The sequence below is a fragment of the Lolium rigidum genome, chromosome 5, assembly GCF_022539505.1.
Source record: "Lolium rigidum isolate FL_2022 chromosome 5, APGP_CSIRO_Lrig_0.1, whole genome shotgun sequence".
Classification (NCBI taxonomy): domain Eukaryota; kingdom Viridiplantae; phylum Streptophyta; class Magnoliopsida; order Poales; family Poaceae; genus Lolium; species Lolium rigidum.
Window position 1 is genome coordinate 230,375,004 of NC_061512.1, and position 19,727 is coordinate 230,394,730.

Consider the following 19,727-nt stretch of genomic DNA (forward strand, 5'->3'; position numbering starts at 1 on the left):
ACCTTGCCGATTTGCCCACTTTGCCAATGTGTGATGAGCCGATAACAACGCACCGGCCCTTCAACGGAGCGATCTACCGGGCTCGTTGCCCCCGAGTCTCAGCCGATGTAAAACGGAGACGAGGAATACGCGCATGAACCGTGTAGACTCGGGCCCGATTGTGTGCGGGGAAATTCCTTATGTAGCGTCGGCCGATTTGAACACAAATCGGCCTCTCTGAGCGGAAAGCCTTCAAGGTGAGCTGCCCCCCGAGTTCTTACTCGAGGCGAGAATGTGCTCTTTCTTCCTCTCGACAGCTCGATAATCTTCCATTCCAGCTCGTACTAACCCCACAGATTGGATAATCCTCGCACAACCAGAGTCGATGGCTACGCATCGGCTGTTTCTTGATTCTTGACATGCTGCTCCTGACATTGTCCTTGAAGAAATTTCCCTTGAGTCGATGGCCCTGCATCGGCTGTGTTCGAAAACTTTCGAATTTTCATTTTTTTTTTTTTTTTTTTTTTGCGGCCGACCTGTGCATCGGCCCCCATATTCCAATAACCATCAACAAAAGATGAGATGCTTCTGTTGTATACCCTCATATTTCCATATACTCGGGTGCCCCCCGAGCCGATTCTGTCAAGAAAATTGATGGTATCGGCTCCGTTGGATAATATGTTGAACCCAGGCAGAGAGGTAGGTGAGGATAATTTTGGCCGATTGCTGGAATCAGCCTCCACGTTACTTGTTCGTTGAAGGTCTTGTACGTTCCCTTCGTAAATTTTTGGGGCCGATCACAAGGATCAGCCTCTCCTGGTTTGCCCATTGGTTTGATCTTGCTACTTGGTCAGGCTGGATGAAACCAACCCAACCTCTGACTTGATGCGCCTGCTGTCGTCCACCTTGTGTGCTCCGTAGAGTCGTGGAGCGCTACGCTCTGTCGGCAAGACGAGTACCATGTTTGTGCCAGCCGATGTCTCATCATCGGCTTTCCTCTGTTTAGGGCGCCACTCCATTTTCCGTGGACGACCCTCTTCATCCAGGGTTCGCTGAACCTTTGCAGCCAGATCGGGCCGTGCCTTTCTTAGCGTATGCAGGTACAACCTTTCGGCTTCCTCCAGGCCGCGCAATCGCTGAACCCCGCGCTTCTGGGAACGGCTGAGTCCGTCGGGGCACCACCTTGGCCGGGGGTACCTGTCTTCTTCCACTTCTCCCTCGTCTTCTGAATCTTCAAGATCTGCCCAACGAGGTGACTCGGCGCATTTGCTTTGTGGTGGGAGAGGCCCTAAGCGCTCGAACACGGACACGTTGGCTGCCTCCTTCTTTTTCGATTGCATTCGGGCAATTGCCGATTGTGGGCAATCGGCTCATTCCTGAATCCCAGCGAGTGTACGAAGAAGGGGCGGTCCCAATGCCCGGCGTTGTCGTCTTGCTCCCTTGATGCTTCCGTGGCATAGCGCTCATGCTCCTCCTCATCGTGATCCTGCCGACGATATCTTCCGGCTTCTCTAGCCAAACGATCTTCTCTATCACCGTAATAGGGTCGCGGCGTTGACCATACTGATTATCATATTTGTTGAGGAGGTGATCAGAGAGGGGTCGCTGATATCTTATATTCTTCACCTCTCCCTCTGTGACATAGCGCTTGCCATCATGACGGAGCCGATCGCATGGAGCGGCCTCATCTGTATCCTTGCTGTGAGAGCAGCTGCCCTCATTTCCATCTTTGCCAGAGTGGTTTCCAGGCCCTACCATGTTGATGCTGAACGAGGGGCCTGGCTGGCAACCTTCAGGGTAGGTGATTCCTACCATGTTAACGGCGGGGAAGGGTTGGGTGTCGACCTTCATGGCGTACTGGTTGAAAATTAGCCGCCCCTTCTCTATCGCCGCTTGGATGTGCTGACGCCACACCGGCGGTCGTTGGTGGCATGGGAAAGCGAGTTGTGGAATTTGCGGTACGGCTTTCCGTTTAGCTCTTTCGCCGTGGGGAACTTGAGACCTTCGAGAACCGTCAAGCTGTTTCTCCTTAGCAGGAGGTCGAAGATTTGTTCGGTCTTGGTCACGTCAAAATCAAATCCCCGGGCGGCCCCGGTGGCTTTACCCATTTGCGAGGCCACGGGGTTCCTCCCCGAGTCCACTCGCCACTCTGCTATCTCTTGGCCTCCCGCGAGCACTTCATCCTCCTCCGTATCGACCATGACTACTGCACGCTTGAACTTGTCTTGGTACAGGTCGGGATGGCGCTGTTCATATGCCGATAGTTTCCGAACCATGTGCGCCGGTGAGGGATAATCTGCTTGGGAGGCCATGTCCTTGAGCTGTGTTGCAAGGCCTCGCTACTGCCAACTCGACCGCTTCCTTTTCGGTTATACGAACCGAATAACATCGGTTCCTAAGATTCCTGAAGCGCTGGATGTATTCGTCGCCGTTTCCCCGCGCTTCGACGTAGTTGTGCTAGATCGGCAATGCCGGACTCGGAAGCTTCGAATGGTATTGCATATGGAACTGTTCTTCCAATTGCTTCCAAGACTCGGATGGAGTTCGGCTGGTAGAGAGGTGTACCATCCAAAAGCCGATCCCGTGAGGGATCGTGAAAGAGCCTCACGCGTAGCTGATCCGACACTCGAAGCCGGTCCTAGTTGAGCCAAATATCGGCCGACGTGCTCGATGGAGCCGGAGCCATCCGATCCACTCGAATTTGGAGAAGTCAGGGAGCCGATATTTTGGTGGCAGCGGGATCATCTCGTAATCGTCAGGGTACGGCTTGGAATAGCCGACCGCCCTTCTTTTCGGCATCATGCCGAACTGGTCTCTCAGTATGGTACTGATCTGATCCGCCGTGCTGGCCGTAGGAGTTGCACTCTGAAGATTCGCCGGGGTGGCGTACTTGGCCTGCCACATTTGCTTTTCCAGCTCTGAGCCAGCTGCAGGAGCTGGGCTCGGGAGTTTCGTCGGTGTGGCGTATTTAGTTAGCCACGTCTGCTCTGTCGCCGACGTTCCTCCTGTCTTCGCCGGAGTCCCCGATGTTGTGGCCTCGGTTAGTGAGTGCCCGGTCACCACAATCCGGCACATACATGCATGCGTACCCATGAGGGATCTCCTTAGGCGCCTCCATTAAGAACTGGTAGTCACCGGGGTCGCCACCAATTCCGTAAACGAGGAATGCCGGTGTAGTCGGCACTTCAGCGAGTGCTGCCAACGCAAATGGCAGCGGTGGACGGGACCGGAATGGCAATTCTCCTTGATGCGTCCCGAGAGCTGGTCCCGACGGCGAGTGCCGGTGGCTCATGATCTCTCGGATCACGCGCAGGGGCGACACGCTCCAGCACGTTAACCAAGTTCTCGGAGTGGCGGTGTAGCGAGTGAGCCACCGAGTAGTTGATCTCTTGCCGCGAGACCCCGGTGCGTTCCTCCGACGGGGAAGAAAGGTCTACCCCATCGAGTGCACCTTCCGGTGAGAACCCCTTCCATCCGATGCCACCGGAACGGGTTCTCCGAAAAGAGCCGATGAGGTCGGCTTCGAGGGTAGCCTTGATCTCGTTGTATTGCTTCTTGAGGTCGTCGAGCGGATCCTCGTAGGTGAGCGGCGTGCCGTCCGCCATCTCAGATGTAGATGGCGATGTGGTTGATGTAGACGATCGTCCCACCGGGCGTGCCGGAATGTGTTGATTGCCAAAACCCACCGGCGGGCAGCGGCCTTGTCAACACTCGTAGAGCCGGGGAGCCTAGAGCTGCGGCTGGCTGAGACCCCTCCGAGCGACGGCCCGCAATGCTCTTCCGGTCACACGCGGCGTTGCGAGGTGCAAGGGCGTGCCACCGACCTATACACGGTCGGGAAGGTGATGATATTGCCTCGCTTAGTTTCCTGCAGGGCATACATGTAAACGTTAAATACGAGCCTCGATCGGCTCTCGGGTTATCTCGTGAATCGGCTCAAAGAGCCGATCCACCCATGATCCGTACGGGGTGTACGAATACTTGGTGGTCCTGCTTGATCAAGATGAAGCTAATGAGATCTACGACGATTTAGGGTTTTCACCACATAATCGGATCATCCTACTCCGAGGTTGGGCCGGATGGCCACGCACGGTGCTCGTAAGCTCGATCCTAAACAAGGCCAAAAAACCAACATGAAGTTGATCCTAGGAACATCCCGTTTAGGACTTGCGAACGCCACCCTACGTGCCACGGGATCCCCCCCCTTTGTAAGGCCAAACTATTGCAGATATTAAACTAATCCCTGTAGAACAAGGAGCAATCGTAACGGATCAGATCTACTAAATAATGATCAAGCGGGGTGCCGCCCCCACACCTGAGATAGGCGTGAGGACGGCTAGATATGCAAGGGTTGCACTACGTAAGCATGCTTAAACGAAGAACAATGCTAACCCTAACACATCTAATGATAACTACGTTGCTCGCCATCAAAAGCGCTTCGGTACGAGCAACGCATGAACAACGTGGGGCTTGTGCTGCCTAGATCGCAAGATGCGATCTAGGCGAGCATGTCGCTTACGATAGAAACCCTCGAGACGAAGGAGTTGGCGATGCGCGAGATTGGTTTGTTTTTGGGGTTGAACGTGAGTTGTTGTTTATTCCATAAACCCTAGGTACATATTTATAGTCCGAGGGACTTTCTAATGTGGGCATGCACTAAACCGTGCACGAGTAAGATTCTATCTCTAAACTAAGATGCGATCTAATATATTACAGACATCCGGGCAATTAAGCCCAACTTGGTATAAAAGGCCGATCCACGCACTCCTTCTATATATATATTTCTTCAAACCATCTTGATCGCGGCCCACCTCTGACTTGGTCAAATTCTGGTGACAACAGAATTATACTCTTGTTATTGAACCGTTTGATTGTTGGGGATTTGACTTCATGGGACCTTTTCCCTCTTCAAAAGGTAACACTCATATACTGGTTGCTGTTGATTATGTTACTAAATGGGTGGAAGCCATACCCACAAAAAGTGCTGATGGTGAGACCTCTTTAAAAATGCTTTTAGATATTATTTTTCCTAGATTTGGAGTGCCTAGATATATTATGATCGATGGAGGTTCTCATTTTATTCATGGATGTTTTAGAAAAACTCTTGCTAAGTATGGTATTAATCATAGAATTGCTTCCGCTTATCATCCTCAAACTAGTGGTCAAGTAGAATTATCAAATAGAGAGATTAAATCTATCTTGCAGAAAACCGTTAATAAATCTAGAAAGAATTGGGCTAGTAAATTGAAGGATGCACTATGGGCTTATAGAAGCGCTTATAAAAACCCCATGGGAATGTCACCTTATAAAATGGTTTACGGAAAAGCTTGTCATTTACCTTTAGAGCTAGAACACAAAGCTTATAGGGTCTGTTAGAGAATTAAATAAAGATCCTAAACTTGCCTAGGTGATAAGAGGTTGCTACAATTAAGTTCTCTAGATGAATGGAGAAGTGAAGCTTATGAAAATGCTAAACTCTTTAAAGAAAAAGTTAAAAAATGGCATGATAGGAGGATCATCAAAAGAGAGTTTAATATTGGGGATAAAGTCCTATTGTATCGGTCTCGTCTCGGATTCTTTGCGGGGAAATTACTCTCGAAATGGGAAGGACCATATGTTGTCGAGGAGGTGTATCGCTCGGGAGCAATCAAGATTAGCTCTCTCCAAGGCAATGCTACGCAAGTGGTGAATGGACAAAGACTCAAGCATTATATCTCGGGTGATTCTTATAATGTTGATGTTGATATTATTCAAGTGGAAACACCGGAAGCTTTCATCAAAGGACAAATTGACGAGTCCGCCGAACTCGACTTTGAATAGGTAACGATGCTTGGTAATGAAAAGTACGCAATTTACTTTCCGAACAATATTTTCGCTGTTTTTGGAAAATATGAGAAATTACGAGTTCGAAACGGAGTGGAAAGGACGCACGAAGGCGTGGCACCATAGGCCGGCGCGGCCTAGCCAGGGCCCGCGCCGACCTAGGGTTTGGCCGCCCCGTCGCCCCTTTCCGACTCTGGTTCGATCTGGTACTTTCCTTTTGTCGAGAAAATTTTTGCTATATAATCCCCGGACCCTGGAGGTCCAGTATATCGTGTTTTCGACGTGTTTTGTTTCGAGACTGTTTACGCCGGGATCTGTTTTTAGTCTAGAAGCACCATGGTCTCCAAGAACAAGGGCAAGGAGTTTCCAGATGAAGAAGATCGAGATCTTGGGTGGAAAGAGGAAGACAAGGACGTCAAGGAAGAGGATGAAGAAGAGGTGGAGGAAGATTCGCACGCACACCCGCGTGCTACCATTGCAAGCATCAAGGTGGTGGACAACACTTTTAGTGCAAACAAGAGCGCAAGAATTCGCACTGGAGGAGCGGTTCCACGTCATTATCTAGCTCCGAAAACATCTCCATCAGGCACTCATCACCCCTTCCACAATCTAATTTTCAATAATCAAATTGAAGGGACTCCCAAGGCAGCATTGCCTAGTCAGTGGGATATAGATCGCTCTAACACCTGCAGGAGAAAAGGAGCACTGAGGCTGAAGAGTGGGGAAATAACTCCAAGAGGCTGGGACTCGCCATTAGACGGACTCTCTAACCGCGTCGAGCACAATTCAGAGATGATTCGCAATCTCATATACAGGATTGACGAGCTTCGGGAGCTTATTGAGAAGCTTGTCAGGAATTCATCACCACCATCGCCGAAGGAGTAATTCATCATCGGTATTGGCATCCCCTTGGTTTGTTCCAAGCTTGGGGGAGTGTCGCGGTATCACATTATCACTACCTTTTACTTTTATTGTCAAGTAGTGTCATATCATGAATAGGGAAGTTATCGTATAAGATGGGTTGCGTTTGGAAGTATCTCTCCTTTAGTTGTCTATGTATCCCTTGGTGTGAGTTATCGATATGGAATATTAATGAGAAGTCTTATCATTTACATATTGCACATCTTATTTTAGTTTGCAATCTCTATGATTCATCTTGTTGTTAGTATTGGTATCACTTTGGGAGCATTGAATAAATCTATTTGGTTTTGGCAAACTTAGCATTGGTCAATAGCAACAACACTTTGAGGTTTAAATAGAAAAGAGAAATACATGTAGATGTTTCATTGTCTTTCTTGTTAGCTCATAGCTCATTATTCTGAAGTTAAAATTGTTTGTGCTTACAAGGAAGATGCATGATTGTTTCTATCATATGTATATTTGTTTGTTTCCCTCGACTCTTATGCTTGCTAATTAACCTTGCTAGCCAAAGACCTGTACTGAGAGGGAATACTTCTCGTGCATCCAAACCTTCAACCAAACCTATGTCATTTGTGTCCACCATACCTACCTATTACATGGTATTTTCTGCCATTCCAAGTAAATACTTCATGTGCTACCTTTAAACAATTCAAAACTTAGTATCTCTTATTTGTGTCAATGTTTCATAGCTCATGAGGAAGTATGTGGTGTTTTATCTTTCAATCTTGTTGGGCAATTTCCACCAATGGACTAGTGGCTTCATCCAGCTTATCCAATAATTTTGCAAAAAGAGCTGGCAATGGGATTCCCGGTCCCAAATTAATTAAACTAAATAGACACTCCTCCATGGTATGTGATTGATGGACGGCACCGAAGGATTCGGTTAGCCATGGCTTGTGTAAGCAAAGGTTGGGGGAGTGTCATCATCATCATAAAGCTAAAATAAAAAGGCACTCCTTCATGGTATGAGATTGTTGGCGGGCACCCGAGGATTCGGTTAGCCATGGTTTGTGAAAGAAAGGTTGGAAGGAGTGCCACACAAAATGAAAATAATATGGGAGCCGCTCTTAGGAGGTTGTCCGGCAAGGGGGTTAGAGTACCCGCTACCGAGTCGTTGACAACAACAAACACCTCTCAAAATGTTACTTTTATTATCTCTATATGATTTCAAAGCTGAAAGAGCTCTAGCACATGATTTAATCCACTGCTTCCCTCTGCGAAGGGCCTGTCTTTTACTTTATGTTGAGTCGGTAAACCTATTTCTCTCCATCTCAAGCAAGCATTTGAGTAGTTGTGATCAAACCATTATATTGTGATTTGCTACATCATGTCTTTTATTCTTCCTTGTTTAGTACAAGTTTTATCTGAATGAATATAGCTTTGCAAGTTATCAATGATTATGAAGGGACCATTATGATTGAGTATGCAAGTTGTGCATTATAAACTTTAACATGAGAGCGCTGCTCAATAAGATAAATATAATTTATTAATTGTTCTCTGACCAAGAACGAAGTTTGCCATCACCAATTATGATTTCTCATGCACCTTTACTTGTGATTACCTTATACTTGTTTCAATATGAGTTATAAGAGGTTGTTTACTATAATGTCCTGTGTGAATGAATATGATGTTTCTTGTCCGTATTTTGGTTATCGACTCTTCACTCCATAAACATGTGGTCATGTCTATTGAGTTCAGTTTCGCTTGGGGACAAGCGAAGTCTAAGCTTAGGGGAGTTGATACGTCCAATTTGCATCACTATTTTATATCATAATTTGCTGTTATTCATTGATATATTTCATATTGGGACACAATACTTATGTTATTTCATCTATTTTGCATGTTTCATCATTATTGGAGGATCGAACACCGGAGCCGGGATTCTGCTGGAAAAAGCACCGTCAGAACGCAATATTTCGGAAGATCAACTGTGGAAGGAAATTATACCAAAAATCCTATTTTTCAAGATGACGAAGGAAGCCAGAAGGAGGAGCCAGGAGGAGCTAGGGTGGGCCCACACCCTAGGGCGGCGCGGCCCAGGCCCTGGCCGCGCCGCCATGTGGTGTGAGGGGCCCACGACCCCTTTCGCCTCCTTTTCTTCGCCAAACCCTTCGTCCCGAAGACCTAAGCCGGAGGGGTACCTCACGAAGAGTTACGGCCGCCTCGCGGGGCGGAGAACACCAGAGAGAAAAGAGCTCTCCGGCGGGCGAGGAATCCGCGGGGAAATTCCCTCCGGGAGGGGAAATCGACGCCATCGTCACCGACATCGAGCTGGACATCATCACCATCACCATCATCATCATCTCCACCATCATCACCGCCGTCATCACCGCTGGACACCGTCACCGCCGTAGCAATTTGGGTTTGATTTTGATTGTTTGATAGGGGAAACTCTCCCGGTATCGATCTATACTTGTTGTTGATGCTATTGAGTGAAACCATTGAACCAAGTTTATGTTCAGATTGTTATTCATCATCATATCACCTCTGATCATGTTCCATATGATGTCTCGTGAGTAGTTCGTTTAGTTCTTGAGGACATGGGTGAAGTCTAAATGTTAGTAGTGAACTATGGTTGAGTAATATTCAACGGTGTGATATTTAAGTTGTGGTGTTATTCTTCTAGTGGTGTCATGTGAACGTCGACTACATGACACTTCACCATTTATGGGCCTAGGGGAATGCATCTTGTATTCGTTTGCTAATTGCGGGGTTGCCGGAGTGACGAAACCTAAACCCCGTTGGTATATCGATGCGGGAGGGATCGCGAGGATCTCGGAGTTTAAGGCTGTGGTTAGATTTATTCTTAATTACTTTCTTGTAGTTGCGGATGCTTGCAAGGGGTATAATCACAAGTATGTATTTAGTCCTAGGAAGGGCGGTACATTAGCATAGGTTCACCCACACAACACTTATCATAACAATGAAGATTATTTAGCCGTATGTAGCGAAAGCACTAGACTAAAATCCCATGTGTCCTCGAGAACGTTTGGTCATTATAAGTAAACAAACCGGCTTGTCCTTTGTGCTAAAAAGGATTGGGCCACTCGCTGCAATTGTTATTCTCGCACTTTACATACTCGTACTTTATTCAACTGTTACATCAAAACCCCCTGAATACTTGTCTGTGAGCATTTACAGTGAATCCTTCATCGAAACTGCTTGTCAACACCTTCTGCTCCTCGTTGGGATCGACATTCTTACTTATCGAAGATACTACGATATACCCCCTATACTTGTGGGTCATCAAGCGTGTTCCGAGTGATACCAATGCTCAGAGGAATAACCTCCGGATGATGCTTAGTCCAGAAGCTCGCTTCCGACCACTTCAAGAGGAACTAGCTGGATGGTTCAGGAGGGAAGTCCTCGATCCTAAAGGAGAACACCATTACGAGGACATAGAACTATACATGCATTAAATTATGTATGGAAACTTGTTCAAACTTGTATATGGTCATCCGATGATATTGAATATATATTGTATATTCCTCTTGAATTCTTTTTGGTTCTAATTTCAAATTTGTTTGAAATTGTACATTCATATGCATGCATGTATGTAGTACCGTAGAATATGTGAAACTCCTTCAAAATTACAATAAAGCACAAAAGAAATAAAACAATACAAATTAAACGAGAAAACGGGTTTAGGGGGGCGAGGTTTAGGGGGGGGCCTAAAACCCTAAACTGCGGCGGCCTTTAGTCGCGGTCGGCCGGAAGAACCGCGACTAAAGGGCCTCCGCTCCGACGGTTGCACTGGCGCCCACGTGGATGGGCCTTTAGTCGCGGTTCGTAAGCAACCGCGACTAAAGGGGGGCCTTTAGTCGCGCTACTTTGGTCGCGGTTGCGCAACCGCGACTAATGGCAGTTGCGAACCGCGACCAAAGGCCCTTTTTCCACCAGTGTTTCGATCCAAATTATATGATTTCACTTTATCAAAATACGGATGTATCTAGTTAACAAACGTATATAGGTACATCCGTATCTAGATAAAGTGGAGTCATTTAATTTGAATCAGAGGGGGTGCAGAATTTGGAGACACAAAATAACTACAAGGAACTAGATGCTATCATAAATTAATACATAACAAATATGATATATACATGGTAACATGGATACAAAACGAAAGTTCGCGGGGACTCATGGGAAACATAACCAAATTAAAAGGTACAGTAATTGCTAAGTCAACTACAAACATAATAACTTGCTAATCCGAGTTGACTTGGAATTAGCTAATTCTCAGTGGACTCCTAGATCATAGGGTTGAACCATGATTTCTTCTACCATGAGTTGCAATATGAGTTGTAATCGAGGATTTCTAGTTTTACATGGGGTTGCAACTAAGAAAAAACATTTGGGTGATTGGATTGCTTTGTAGTTTGTGCTAGTAATGAGTTATAACATGTGTTGCAAACGTCCTAGACCGTTGAATTGCTTCGTGATTCGTGCTAGCCATGAGTTGGAACATGTAACTAGGATTGATGACATCATCCGACAGAATTAAGATTAATTGTTATTCAATTGAGAATTGGTCACACCCAATAACTTAATAAGCTATACTGTTTTGCAATTTTTTTTACTTTGACAACATTATAGTTGACGGATTCGAGAGACAATCGGAAAATTTCGCATGTGCCATCCTAGAGGGACAAGTGGAAACAATCCACCGATCTGCGATTGGGTGGTGTAGATTTGGCCCAACTGGCCCATTATGCGTTATTTTTAGTAAACACCGAAGGAAAAAAACAGAATCATATTCCATCTCTCCTAACTCCTTGGAGGCAAAAAAAAATGCCGCTTCCTTCCTTTTTTCGATTTCATGAGAAACTTTTATTTCTATTTGGCTTTTGTTGCATCCGTTTTTGTTTTCATGATTTTGGACCGTTGGTATTTTCCCCTTGGAACAGATGGATAGTTCTGCTCCGATTTAATCCATGTGCACCCAGGTGCCACTCGACCACCTCCATGTTTCCTACCTTTCCCTATTTATACCCTGGGTTCTAAGAGATGTTTTCCTCCATTACCAAGACAAGTTTTTTAAATAATTAAAAGAAATACAAACACAATATAGACATAGACACTTATATACATACACTGAACTCTCACCTTATGAGCATCTCCCTGAGATCGAGCGGATATATCTTAAGGTTGACGAAATCATCATAAACGTCTTATTATTGACGGACAGATCACATATGGCTAAAACAATATTGCAAATTAATTTCTAAAATAAATCTTTACTATGATATTCCAGTTCGTACGTCATTAAAAATGCACCTTTCCTATTTTTCAGCTAGCTGAAATTCCAATTCGCTTCAGGTCAGATCCGTGGCCGTTCATTTCACTCTGCGGGCGTGAATCTCGTCGCTAGCTTCCTTCTTCCGCGTCGCGAGTGTGCTCTTCCGGCACCGGTCTGTGTCCGGTTTTTTCTTTCGGTTTTTGTTAGATTTATTTTCGGTTTCAATTTTGGGGTCTGCACTAGCGTCTCTTTCCCCACCCCTCTTCTCTGTCAGGCGGGGAGAAAGTTGGAGACGGGGGAGTTGGGGGCGGTGTTTCCCTCTCGCCGGCGGGGAGAAAGTTCATGCTCTATCCAGCAGCGGGTTTGATTTGGTGAAGGCGGGAGGGAGGTGCTGGGAGGAGTCCGGTCGTCTCTCGTGCGAAGCACGGTTCGGCGTGGAGGTAGAGGAGCTGGTTTCCTCCATGGCGAAGCTCCCAGCGAGCGACAGTCTTTTCGAGGATACGGTTGGAGTCTTCGTCGACGTCGGGATGGGAATTTTTCTTCGTCAATGGTTCCTTTTTTCTATTTCCCTCCATCTGTGCTCATTTCGCATCACACACATGTATGTTTTGTGCGCAGATCTGTTGTATTTCAGTTGTTCTTAGCTCCTGGGGAGAGTAACACGAATACATGGAGTTGGTGTATTGATTTCGAAGCCATTCTCGTCTGTGTGTACCCCAGATCCATCTCAGAAAGAGAAGTTTGGTGAAGCTATGCCATTTTTTGGTGACTGCCACGGAAATTAGGACAACAACCACAAAAATTTGGTGGTGTCTCTTCCCTTTTTCAAATGTCATGCTTGGATTAGCATTAGAAACGAGTCAATATTACTTGTGGATCTTTCTTAGCATGTGGATGTTACACTTTGATTCTGTTGATGCTTCTCTGTCGAAACCTCCTATGTAGCTCTCCCACCGAAAATGGGTTAGTATTAGCTGAATGTTACAAGCCTACGCAGAACTAATTTTTAGTAAAGCTTCGTGTCCAGCATTGTACTTCACTTATATACCCAGTTCTGGAAAACTTATTGCCTGAAACCGTAGCACTACACAATCTGCAAAGCTAGGTCATGTACTTCAGTGTTTTTCTTAATTCATAGATTGGCTTTTTTTATGTGTATGTAGAGTTTGTAAGGGTTGTTTGGTCCACCCATTTTCCATTCTATCACTGAATTTGAATAGCATGAAACCTCTGGAATAATGTTGAAATCACATGCCACTAATCGAGGCCTAAACCAAGTGGTTTGTCTTAGTGTTATAGCCATTCTTAGCGTGTTTAGAGTTTCATTCTTTCACTAGTTTTGTTTTCATTCATATTTTTGTATAGTTTTGAATCGATGCATTGTTCCTTTTATGGTGCTGCTGTCAGTGCGTAGGTCTATGTAGTGTTCTCCTGCTGTTTGTATGCATACCTGTGTGAATAACTCACCATGGACATCAATCGTTGTTTGAAAGCCTTGCGAGTATACCCTGAATAATGCAGTTCAATTTTCTTTTGTAAATTAGAAATTGAGTTACATATCACTGTAATGAATAGTGTAATGAATTAGATGAACAGAGTACCTCAGTCTATTTTACTCTAATTTATTTTCATTTCAGTCCCTCATTGTTTCACTCTTTTTCAGTTTCTTTATTTTCTCTTCATTATTTCACTCTTTCTTCAGTTTCCCTCCATTATTTCACCAGTCTTTATTTTTTAATTTTCTCTTTCTTCAGTTTTAGATGCTTGTCCCAGTATCCTCTTTATTTTACCTCTGTTTCCTTCTCTTCATTATTTCTTCATTCCCCTGTCCCTTTGTCAGGCTTGTCATTTCTCATGTTATCTCTGTGTCTTTCTCTATCTCTCATTTGTTGTCGCTTATTTTCCATCTCTCATTCTCTGTTTCTTGCTTTCGTACTATGTCTCTCATATTACGTCTCTCTTTCTCTGTCTCTCATTGTCCGCCTTGTCAGTATCCAGTCATTTGCCGTGTCAGTATTCAGTTATCATTGTCTCATTTTGTGTCTCTCATTCTTTGTCCCTCATTTTCTGTCTTTCATTAACCATCTCTCATTCAGATTTTCTGATTATCCCAGTCTTCAGTTTTGTTTTTAGTAGGTCATCATTCTTCAATTCTCATTTCCTCATTCCATTTCTTCTTCAGGTCCTTATTTTTTCTCTGCCCCTTTATCTATTATTTCCTCATTCTGCTAATCTTCTTCAGTCCCTTAGTCTTGTAGCTCTTAGTATTATCAATCACCATTCTAGTAGCTCAGTCTCTCATTTTATCTCTCAATTCTTAAATTTATCTCTGTCCCAGTTTTGTGTTAAGTTTTCTTCAGTTCTCAGTCTTTCTCTAAGTTTTCATTTGCTCAATGATTTTTTTTTGTCTCAGTCTTCATTCTCAAGTCTTCAGTATTCTCTTTCTAAATTTCTTAGGTGTTCAGTATGACCCATTAAACTTGTGCTGGTTTAGATATCTTTTTTCCTGTACATGATGCTGGATGCTTGGACTAGGTACTTTGTGTCCACCATCCTGTGCAGAAGTAAGTCCCTCTTCATCTGCTAGTTTCTAAATAGGGATGTGAAATTTAATTCAGCTCTACAGAGCAAACATGCAGGTACGTCTTTTATATTGTAGTTGAGGAATGGTTCTTACTGAATTAAATCTGAGAAGATCCCACCGGCTAAAACATTCTTTTAAGTTGGTCCTTGCCTTAAGATCTAGCACCACGCGTATAAGTTTTACAGCACTCTGAATGCATTTTTTTAGCCTGTTTCTTTTTTATTTTCATCAACATACGCTGTGTTTGTTCTATGGATTGGTAGATGGTCCTTGTCAAGAGCTAAGGAGGTAGAACAACTTCTTCTATGCGTACGTGCAAGATGATTTTCATGAATCACTGGTAAAAAATAATGCTATTAAACTATTTCTTTTTGTAGGGTAGATTTTCCCTTTTTTACCCCGATAAATATTTCATGCTTGACCTATTTCAGTTTTCTTTTTGAATGCACACGCTTTGACCTGCTGCTTATTTTAAAACTGTGGTGGTCCAATTTAATCTATTGGTTAGTTTAGAGGTTGCTTTTGACGATACACACAGGAATATGTGTAGCTCGTCACTCAAACTTATTATTTGTCTCGGCCTAGTCTTTGATTAGCTTTATTTGATTCTTCGCTGATACCTTCAAAACGCAGCATCTCAACGATGTGGGCCACACCTTTTTTGGGGTGAAAATCAGTGGCATAGCAACAAAGGTACGACACTACATCAGTTTCTCAGTATGTTTCTTAGTGATACTAGCATCCATTGTAACATTGTAGTTTTAGTCCACGGCGGCCTGATGATGTTTCTCATGACACAGCCTACTTTTGAATTATCTTCCACCCGTTGTCATACATATGAGAATAAACATGCCTGGTCTAGGGATGTTTCCATCCACCGAATGATGTGGGGGGATTTTCACTACTTGCTAATACCATCGAGCATTTCCTTTGCAGCTCAAGTCAATTTTGGGATAGGTACATGATTGATCAAGAAAGAAAGAAGTTTTGAAAATTACTAGGGGGAGGAGGAGAAGCGGTGACAATGTGACATGCCTGTCCTGAGAGTGTATGAGATCCAAAGGTTTGCCCAACTGCTTGGATGTGGATCTACCTTGTTCGTGCCTTCTAGTTTTTTATCTCTTTTCCCCCTCTTTTTTTCTGATTTCCTATTATCCTATATGGTGCTCCTTGACCAGGCGGCTTTGCGTGAGGACTAAGAAGAAGAGAGACATGGTGACGTGCACGCAGCTGGTAGACCAGGCCAACAAAAATAGAAGGCCCACTTCCCTGTTTTATGTGAAAGCGTCAAATAACAGGCTACTTTTTAGGAAGCTCAGTTCAATTGATCGTTTGCTGGGGAATGGAAAAAACCCAGGAAAAACCGGACTGACCAGAATAAATTTGTTTGACTTTTTTTTTGTCTAAACTGACCGGAATGAAGTTTTAAGAAGAGATTGAAGAGGTAATGAATACTAGTAAAGGGGGGGACAAATCTGACTTGAAGCGAATTGCATTTTCATCTAGATGATGGTTAGACATTCCCAACTAAAAATGTTTGATCTCAAAGATCAGGACCATTCAGACCGTCTAATTATATTAAACAGCTCCCGCATGAAATCTAGCCATCCGTGAGATATATCCTCCTCAAAATATCCTAAGCGCCTATGAATTTCCAAAATCAGCATCATATCGTTAAAACCGGTGTGCTAAATAAGGAAGTAAACAATAGCAGCAATAATTAGAATCGCCACAATCACTAGAATATGAAAAAGCATGGAAAGGAAATAACTCGTTTCTTTCTCTCGTGCACGATCACGGAAATATCTCATCTTGCAAAATCCCGCATCGTCTGGTAAAAATAGTGCATGCGGAGACGAAAAGAAACCACACGCCACGTTCTTTTTCAACCCCTGTCCACATCGCCGCCTCGACCATTCTCCACGCCGCCTCCCGAATTCGCCATCTAGCGTCTACTCATACCGTACCGCTCGCTGCATCACTTTCCCTATCCTCAGTAGAAGCCCTCGATCGTTGGTCGCTCGTGCGACAAAGTTGCAGCGGAACGACTCGCTCTGGCCCTGGCTTCGAGGAGGATGACACGAATTTGTGCATACCTGAGGGGACTGTCACCAAATGGAGGTCCGTGAAGTAGCGGCGCATGGACGGTTGAGCAGAAGTACATTGGCGGTTCCGTCCAGGTGCAGCTTTTGCGGCGCGCGTAAGTACGCTGGTGATGTCTCAGGTCCGGGTCATCTCGCTCCTCGGCAGCAGCGAAGGAAGTGACGAGGCGGCGGCAGCGGTTCAGGACCGGTGCAGGCCAGGCCTCAACAGGCGTGCGGTACCAAATCATAACTCCGTCACGGCTGGGATGAGGCGTTGTACAGATGGGATTGTGGCTTCATAGGCAAAGCACGGGATTCGTTTTTTCCTTCCGCGTGGTTGTCATGTAATTTCTTTCGATTGTCTGCTTAAGGATGACCTTGTGACACTCTATCACTGAACCCTGCCTCCTCCCATCAAAGAGCTGGCTGGGCAGGCTTCCTAGACTAATTGGTATTTGCAGCTGAATCTGAACTTCAACGGACCAGGTAGGCAGTGAGACAAAGATAAGTCCCCCGTGATTGGTGAGGATAAGCCAAGCGTGGAGCATACAATTTTCTCAATATTTTCTTCTGGAAATATAGCTTCATTAACTTCATCAATGTAAATTTAATCAGATTTTACATCTCTTTCGAAATATATTTGAATTTAGTACGTATTCTTAAAAATTTGTAAGATAATTCTGTTGACTCAATGCGACCTTTAAAGTTTAAATATCTTAATTGGTGTACATGACCCAAACATAAATATTTATAGATCAGTTGATGGGTCATGTGGAGATGTGGAGGTTTACCTATATTACTAGAGGTTTTCAAAAGCATTTGTAGATGTCACTTCATATGTGAATAAACCTTATTTACGTATGCAAGTTATCTTTCTCTAAAAAGGAGAATCACAGCGACTTTGTATTGTCAATTGGTTTTACCGTTGCATGAAGGTGATTGAAAAGTTCCTTTTGGTGGAACTGATTGTGCGATGAGCACCGAGTTCTCCAGCTGCGCACTGCCCGCTTTAGCGCCACCACGCACTGGCTCTACCCTTCGTCTTCTTTGCTTTTGGCACCTCTGGAAGCACCGTAACGAGGTAATGTTCAACGGCCTCGCCCCCTCTTTGTCTCTCCTCCGCAAGAGCTGTAGAGATGATGCCATCCTTTGGCGTGCTCGACTTCCTCTTGAACATCACGCAGGCGTAGATCTGTGGCTAACCTACCTCATCCCGGAACAACCCTAGCTCTTTTGTTGTGTATCTTCTTCTCCGAGCACACCCCCCTGCGTTGGGTGTCTGCTCCCCTTCCACTGTAATGTTGCTGTCACAAACACAGGCTTTCACCCGAACTCTGATGAAATGAAAATATTCAGGCGAGAACCTTTGTGCTCTCCCCGGTGGACAATCAAAAAAAGGATGTTGTTCCTTTCTTTCCTATGTCATAAGGTCTGTGGAAAGTGATATTTATATGTTTTTTAATAGCTTTCGAGACTATTTTTGGCTGGACTACAGCTGTTACTACGACTGATTTTTTTTGTATAGATATTCCCTAAACAAAATCATGGCTACCAAAACCAATTGTTAGAAGCAGTGATCGTTTTTGATGTTATCTTGACAAGAATTTTAGTGAAAATCTCGTTACAATTTACTCCCACGTGTATTACTTATGCATCGCAACTAGTGATTGCATTTGTTAGAGCATGACAATTTGGTTACATGTTTTCTTGAAATATGAAACTTTTTGTGTGAATTGAGTGTTTGGTTTTTTTGCAAGATTTACTATATTTTGAGGGAGGTGCTATACAACTAAATAATTAATTCATATTTCATAGGTGATCATCATCTATGAATATGTAAGTAACTTTTAGGAGGAAATACAATAAGTTTATCGTGATATATGGGTCGGCTATGAGCAAGAATTGTTGCGTATTATGTGGTTGTTGCACAATCTGGCAAATAAGTTATTCTACAAGAAAACATGTTGTTGCCCAATCTGGCGAAAAAGTTACTTTACAAGAAATACAATATATATTGTGAAATATAAAGAAAAAATATTGGTATGTCTTATGTCTAAATATGTAGCGGGCGAGAGTCGTAGCAACGCACGGGCATTTAACTAGTTAAGGTAATATAGCACCCGTGCCAAGTCTAGGACTTCACCCCGGTATGTTGGTTCCACCTTAAGGAATCTAACCAGGCCCCAACTTATGTGCATCAATTTTTTTATAATGGATAGATGGGTCACCATAATAATGGATAATAATGTGAAATGTATTTTCAAGTTAGTACTTAGTACGTCAGACATGATAATATTGTGAAATATATTGTCCGAAATCTAACATATACACAGCTACAAATGTTGGGCCCTGCTGTTACTGGCACCACCAATGTGCTCAAGGCCGCATCTGCTGCAAATGTCCAGCGAGTGGTCGTGGTATCATCCATGGTCGCCGTTGAGATCAACCCGAAAGACTGGCCGCATGGCAAAATCAGGGACGAGAGCTGCTGGTCAGACCAAGAATTTTGCAGGAGCATCGAGGTAACCACACAGCACGATCCTCCCATGAATTATGATCAAGTAGTATAAGTTTTTGCCAACCTTGACTACACCGTTCTGCACCGTGCTCCGTGCATCTGCAGAGCTGGTACCCTGTTGCCAAGATCGCGGCAGAGGCGGCGGCGCTCAAGTACGGGCGAGAAACCGGGCTCGACGTGGTGACTCTCAACCCGTCGCTGGTGTTTGGTCCCATGCTCCAGCCGACGGTTAACACCAGCAACCAGTTCCTCATCTACTTCCTCAAAGGTTTTAGCTAGCTAGCCTCTGTATCTGACATAAATTGCTTAACAATGGCGGGGCATATTCTTCCCTGCTCCGTCTCTTGATTCATTACGTTGTCGCGCATGCAGGAGGTCCTGATCTGATATGGGACAAGTTGTGGCACATCGTCGACGTCCGCGACGTCGCCGAGGCGCTGCTCCTGCTCTACGAGGCGCCCGGAGCCGCCGGCCGGCACATCTGCGCGCCTCACTTCATCACCGCCAGGGAACTGCTGGCATTGCTCAAGAGCATGTACCCTGGGTACCCGTACATAGCCGAGTAGGACCTGATCTCCCCTG

At 44.8% G+C, this 19,727-nt stretch overlaps 1 protein-coding gene across 1 annotated transcript in view; it reads left to right on the plus strand.

Moving 5' to 3' along the window:
• LOC124652376 (cinnamoyl-CoA reductase 1-like) overlaps nt 1-19,727 on the plus strand; it is a 38,952-nt gene that overhangs the window by 18,928 nt on the left and 297 nt on the right. The window contains exons 3-5 of the mRNA XM_047191395.1: nt 18,961-19,149; nt 19,251-19,413; nt 19,518-19,707. Of these exons, the coding sequence (XP_047047351.1) occupies nt 18,961-19,149; nt 19,251-19,413; nt 19,518-19,707 (542 nt within the window). The remainder of the gene's footprint in view (nt 1-18,960; nt 19,150-19,250; nt 19,414-19,517; nt 19,708-19,727) is intronic.